Source organism: Oncorhynchus keta, chromosome 29, assembly GCF_023373465.1.
Source record: "Oncorhynchus keta strain PuntledgeMale-10-30-2019 chromosome 29, Oket_V2, whole genome shotgun sequence".
Classification (NCBI taxonomy): Eukaryota; Metazoa; Chordata; class Actinopteri; order Salmoniformes; family Salmonidae; genus Oncorhynchus; species Oncorhynchus keta.
Window position 1 is genome coordinate 17922568 of NC_068449.1, and position 6033 is coordinate 17928600.

Here is a 6033-nt window from a genome sequence, read left to right on the forward strand (position 1 = left end):
GCCCAACAGCGCATGCATCTGCTTAAGGAGGAGGTGATCTATTGATCGAGCTGGTTAATCCGGACACAATCTAATTACAAATCGGCCCAAATAAACAAGATTGTTCGGTCATAAAACTATCATTGTTCTACAACATTGTTCCATACGCTGAAATGTCAATATTATAACTGCGTGATAACAAATTAGAAAATGACCATGAACAAAGCCTAAATGTTTTCTGTCAAATAAAAAGTTTTATTTAGTGCATAGTTTCAAATATATTATGAGCATATGTTATTAATTGTCCCCTCTTAACAAGTAGGTTTACCAAGGTGCTACAAGTTTAGCAGAAAAGAAAGCAAAGCAATTGCAGAAAGCGCGCTGCGAAAACCCAGAGAAAAACGCATAACCTAACCATCTTTGATGGACAATACACAACTTAACCGTCGCAAACGATACTATGACACCAATACAAAAATAGTGTATATGTACCTAATTAGATTTGATATTTCAATTCAATTTCCTCCATTCAATTGGTGATACAAAGTCTACGGACGATACATCTCAAAATTGGAGGGCAAGCCTTTACCCGTATGTGGAACATGGATAGGATATGCCTACATTTTAACTTTTTTGAATTTAGCAATCTTGGGGTTATTTATTATTTATTGTTTGATGTATAAATGAAAGATGATATTTTTCAAAGCTAAATAGCAAATAGACTACAGGCAATCACAACAGACAAGCACAGTATAGGTTGTGATGGAATTACAATGTAATCTGAATAACAGTGGCATGTCTTTATCGATCCATTTGCACCAATAAACCAATTGAAATATAAATCTGACAAACCGTCTAGAGGTCTAGGCATTTCCTTCCCCGCACGTCCAAATATCTTGCTGTCGAAGAGAGGCCTCTTATAATTTCATGTTCACCTGCTCTACAAGTTGTAACGTAGGCTACAAGAGTGTATATGCATCAAAACTATTACTACTCTAAACTGTGCAGCCAACCGGCGCGAGATTTTAGTGCTTTTCCAATGTGGAGGGTCTCTGGACTCCGGTCGTGCTCTCTGACTCAATAATCCGGAAGGTTGAGAGGTTTGCCTAATTTACATAACGTTAGAGGTGCTGTGGCTGTGGCCTACCTTTTCCTTGTTCCCAAAACCCACCACGAGCCTCAGCGTATAGCCAAAAGCGTAGAGATGGCTCACAGGGGCCGTTTATTTGATGGCCTATACAGGTAAGATCACATACCGTACCTAGGTGGATCATGTTTAGCAGTATATTGAATTAAGCAGGTTAATGGAGGTTTAACTGAAATAGGCAAGTAACAACACGTGTACTGTTGTGTTTTGCAGTTGAATTGCAAGAAACCTTTCAAACAAAGGAAATTACCATATAGTCTTGGTATGATATTTACTCTGATGGGAGGTTAACTTTATGCATAATGCTACTGACTTTTGAGTGCCGTGAATGGGCTTGTCTCCTGTATTATGCCTCCTAACCTATACAAAATCCATCTATTCCGTTGGATAAATGCGATGAGAAGGTTTTATGAGTAATTGAAGGATGCAAGTGAGCACCTAAATATTGACTGAATTAAATTGCATAGCAACAAGGATTTATTACTCATAATGAACATCTTAAACGGAGATTGGTGTTGCGTTGCGAGTAATTGATGGCTGACCATGTCGCATCTTCATTTGCGCTATTAGGATACCCTACTTACTGACGTGTCATACTAAATCAAATTATGGTGAGTTTAGACCATTTTTTCCCCTCTTCAACAAAGGGAAATATTCTACCATATATGATAACATTGGTGCTTTGGTATATGGATATTTTTATTTGTTTTAGTGAGTTCTGGTCACCCTAAATGACACTTTGGTCATTTAAATGTAAATAATTGATCACAAATAAAGAAAGGCCTATTATCAATAATTTAGACCTCAGTAGTGCTTATGTCTGAGTATTTTAGCTTTGCTCGGAAACCGATAAGTCTACCATAATAAGCTCAATGTCTATACAGGTAGCTAATTGTCCTGTGTTTTGTCCAGTTATAACATTAGCCTAATAAGAACAAATACGATGTCACTAAGTCAAAATCATCAAAACAATCACCACCACCATCTTAATCTTCTTCATCATAACAATCATTTCCCATTGTCTCTTTTCTTAAATCACTGATTTTAGTAATGGTCAAATATTTTCTAAAACTTAACCGATTAGCCTTGATAAAACAAAGATCAGGCCACTGCAGTTGATGAACTGTAAAATAAATATAGGAATCATAATAAAGTAATAATAATAGCCTAGTAATACCGTCACATTTCATGGCTAATTGTTTTGTTGATTCAAAAGTCATTTTCTTGTTCGGCTTATCTGATGTTTCTGCCTCTGGCGCCTGGGAGTTTACACAAAGATTACGATGCCAGGTCACGCAGTGGGTTTATGAGTCAGGTGGTTGAGGGCCGGAAAAGGATGTTGTTGCATTTCATCAGTTATCATAATGTGAATTTGAATTCCAATGAAACATGATCAAATAATTCGAATTCATTAAAAGCAATGCATAAACAGAATATAAATCCAGTATTTTATTTTACTTTCATTTATATCTGTAAACTTGAAATAGACAGAAATGTACTTCTGCACTCTGCAAAGTCATATCTTGTCCATTCGGGTAAAGCAAAACAACTTGATCAGATCTATTGCCTTCAAGAACACAGGTGGAAACAACTTGTAGGCTAGCCTATTCTAGATAGGTAGATCTTCAAGTATTTCTAATATTATATGTATCTAATGTCAATATGCTGTTTTTAATAACTGAAAGCAATATACTCACAAGTTAGGATTGTACCAGTGTACCTCTTTAGTGATGCTCGCTGCCGCCTATGTCTGGTGAAGTGCTCTCAAAGTTTCTAGAAAGTATGGAATTCCCTATTGACGCAGAACAACATTACACGTATTATATATAAGCGCAGCTATTGTGCATAACTTTATTATGGATAGACATGTGGACAAATAATGTCTAATTCCTTAAATTATATGTTAGAAACATAAGTACACAGATTTTATTTGGCATTGTGTTCACCTTAATACAAAAGTAACAACATTTTCCTTATCTTACTAAAATGTCGATGACTATTATTTGCTCATTTAGGACGTCGCTCCGCCCCCTGTGTTTGTCGTAAACCTGGCTCCTGGCTACAATAAACCCGAGCTATGAGCACCCAGGGCTCGCCTCCTTCTCCAAGGCGATCAATCGGATCGCAGGCGTACTACAAGCACTCTCTTACGTAGCCATCCACAAGGAGAGAGCTGATACAACAACACGGTTGATCTGCTCAACAAAATCTACCTGCTTTCTGAACCATGTCGTTGAGCCCAAAACATACAACGCCTTTCTCAGTGAGTGATATTTTGAGTCCTATCGAGGAGACCTACAAGAAGTTTAGTGCCATGGACGGCGCAGGGAACCTAACCTCTCCACTGGGAGCTTACCGACAGCCTCAGGTGTCCCAGACTGGCATGCAACAGCACTCCATGGGCCACAACGCCACCGTGGCGACAACCTACCACATGCCACACACTGTCTCCCAGTTCTCGCACAGCGCCATGGGGGGATACTGCAATGGGAGCATTGGCAACATGGGAGACCTTCCGTCGTACCAGGAAACCATGAGAAATAACGCAACAGCCACAGGGTGGTATGGCGCAAACACGGATCAAAGATATTCAACAAGTAAGTCGTTTTTTAGGTTTTGATTCGTTTTTATTGTTTTGTGACTTGTTTTATTTCAATATCACCAAACTTTTAACGACATACGGACAGATTTGAACCAATAACACACTACTCACCATCACTGAGTAGCCTAGGCTAGTCTGATATTACACCATTTTCGAATAAGGAAAAAAGTATGTTTTAATTTTATTTCACAAAATATGTATTATTATTATTGGAATGAAATAAACTTGCTCGTTAATGCTGCATAGTGATTTCAGAAACCTGGATGAACGTTTAATTCTGAGCTGAGACTGTGAGAGCTTGTTGACTAACCTACATTTGGCCAATTACGCACGGTATATAGACCATGGCTGAACTACTTCAGGCCAACAAACCGACACATTTGCATTGCTGAATATTGAATGTGCGTATATGTATGTATATTTTTAAGTTTCTAGATTCATGGGACCTTCCACAGGTATGAACATGACTGGAATGGGGACCCTGACAGGCATGGGGGACGCCTCCAAGTCCATGCCACCCCTGCACGCAGCGCCCAGGAGGAAACGACGGGTACTCTTCTCCCAGGCTCAGGTGTATGAGCTAGAGAGGAGATTCAAACAACAGAAATACCTCTCAGCGCCAGAGCGGGAACACCTGGCCAGTATGATCCATCTGACCCCGACCCAGGTCAAGATCTGGTTCCAGAACCACAGATACAAGATGAAGCGACAGGCCAAGGACAAAGCGGCGCAGCAGCTGCAGCAGGACAGCAGCCTGTGTCAGCAACAACAGTCGCCGAGGCGCGTGGCAGTGCCTGTTCTGGTGAAGGACGGTAAACCATGTCAGAACGGCTCCAACACACCAACCCCAAACCAGCAGCAGGTACAGCAGCAACAGCAACAACAACAGCAACAGCAACAGCAACAGCAACAGCAACAGCAACAGCAGCAGCAACAGAACGGTTCTGGGGTCGTGCTCCCCGCTTCTAGTAATGCCATCAATCAACACCAAAACCATCAGGTCAACTCATTAGTTCAGGCCCAAGACCTGGAGGAGATGTCACCTAGCCCTCCTTCACTCCATAGCCAGATCAACATGGCGCAAATAGACACTTCTGTTATAGACTACACTAATAACATGGTCAGTTCCAACCTCCTCTACGGCAGAACTTGGTAGGACCTACTGTCATTTACAATTTTTATATGTTAACCCGCGGACGAGCCCAAGAGAAAACGAGACATATCATGTTGATATACATAACTGTGCGAAAATGGAGCCCTTGGTGTCTGAGAGGACAACGCGCTCAGGCGCACCAGCTGGTCAGGGCACATTTTCTTGACATTTCTGAAGAGGAAGACTATTTTTGAACATTAAACGAAATTGCTACCCTTGAAATAGATTGTGTCGTTTCTGTACCTTTTCTAATCAATGTGATGGACTTCCTCATGATGTTAACGTTGTCTATGTTGTTGAACGGGAATGCTGCTCCACATTAAGGGGACTGTAGGGAAAAGTGAGATAGGTGGGATCAGGTATGAACTCTCTCAAGGTACTAAACCACCACTTCTTTGCAGTGATAACCTGGTATTTGATGCTATTAATATTGTAAACTAATGTATTAATTTAGACTTAAAGAAAGTAGCAACTGTATATTTGGCTAACATACGAGAATGCGTTTACCTGTATGCTTGTTTTAAGTCGACTTTTTTGTTATCTTTCTTCTTTTGTCAAAACGAACAAATGCGTGATGGCTGCTGTACATGTTTCAAACCAATTGAACGTTAACAATAAATCACTTGAAGTGCGAGCTATTCCTGGCGAATTACTTTTTATAAGGATCTGGTTGGAGTGCGTTTTCATTATTGTGTGATTGAGACCAAATTGAGTTGGAACGCAAGGTCGATGGGGTAGCCAACATTGTTCACATGATATTTTGTAGAGGCATCGCAGATGTAGGAGGACCAATACAGTGAAATATTATACCTTATTAAAAATATTATCCATAAAAAGGGCTTTTAGGAAAGATAAAGATACAGCAAGTTTGGCACATTCGTTAGAATAAAAACACTGAAAACACAAGTTCTATATGTTTTCAATATAGTAATAGTGGGATTCCAAAGCTATACAAATAGACTAATCAACACAGAGTTGTATTAGTTCTTAGACAATTAGTTCGTAGACAATTTAAATTCCTAATAAAGCCACCTCTCGTATGCATTAATAATCAAATCAACGTAAAATGTATTCAGTTTGCCTATCATTCAAACTTGAATTGTGGCATTATTATTACTATTACTATTATTATTATTGTTAATATTATTATGG

At 39.5% G+C, this 6033-nt stretch overlaps 1 protein-coding gene across 2 annotated transcripts; it reads left to right on the plus strand.

The window, feature by feature from the left end:
- The first annotated feature begins 1150 nt into the window (after window positions 1-1150).
- LOC118362031 (homeobox protein Nkx-2.4-like) lies at window positions 1151-5515 on the plus strand. Of its 2 annotated transcripts, none has more exons than XM_035742240.1 (3): window positions 1151-1221; window positions 3142-3723; window positions 4157-5515. In XM_035742240.1, exons 2-3 carry the CDS (start codon window positions 3354-3356, stop codon window positions 4882-4884), a joined length of 1098 nt encoding a protein of 365 aa, XP_035598133.1. In that variant the 5' UTR covers window positions 1151-1221; window positions 3142-3353; the 3' UTR covers window positions 4885-5515. The 2 variants fall into 2 exon arrangements, with proteins under 2 accessions (XP_035598133.1, XP_035598134.1); XM_035742241.1 differs by having other exon boundaries at window positions 4184-5515.
- The last annotated feature ends 518 nt before the right edge of the window (window positions 5516-6033 follow it).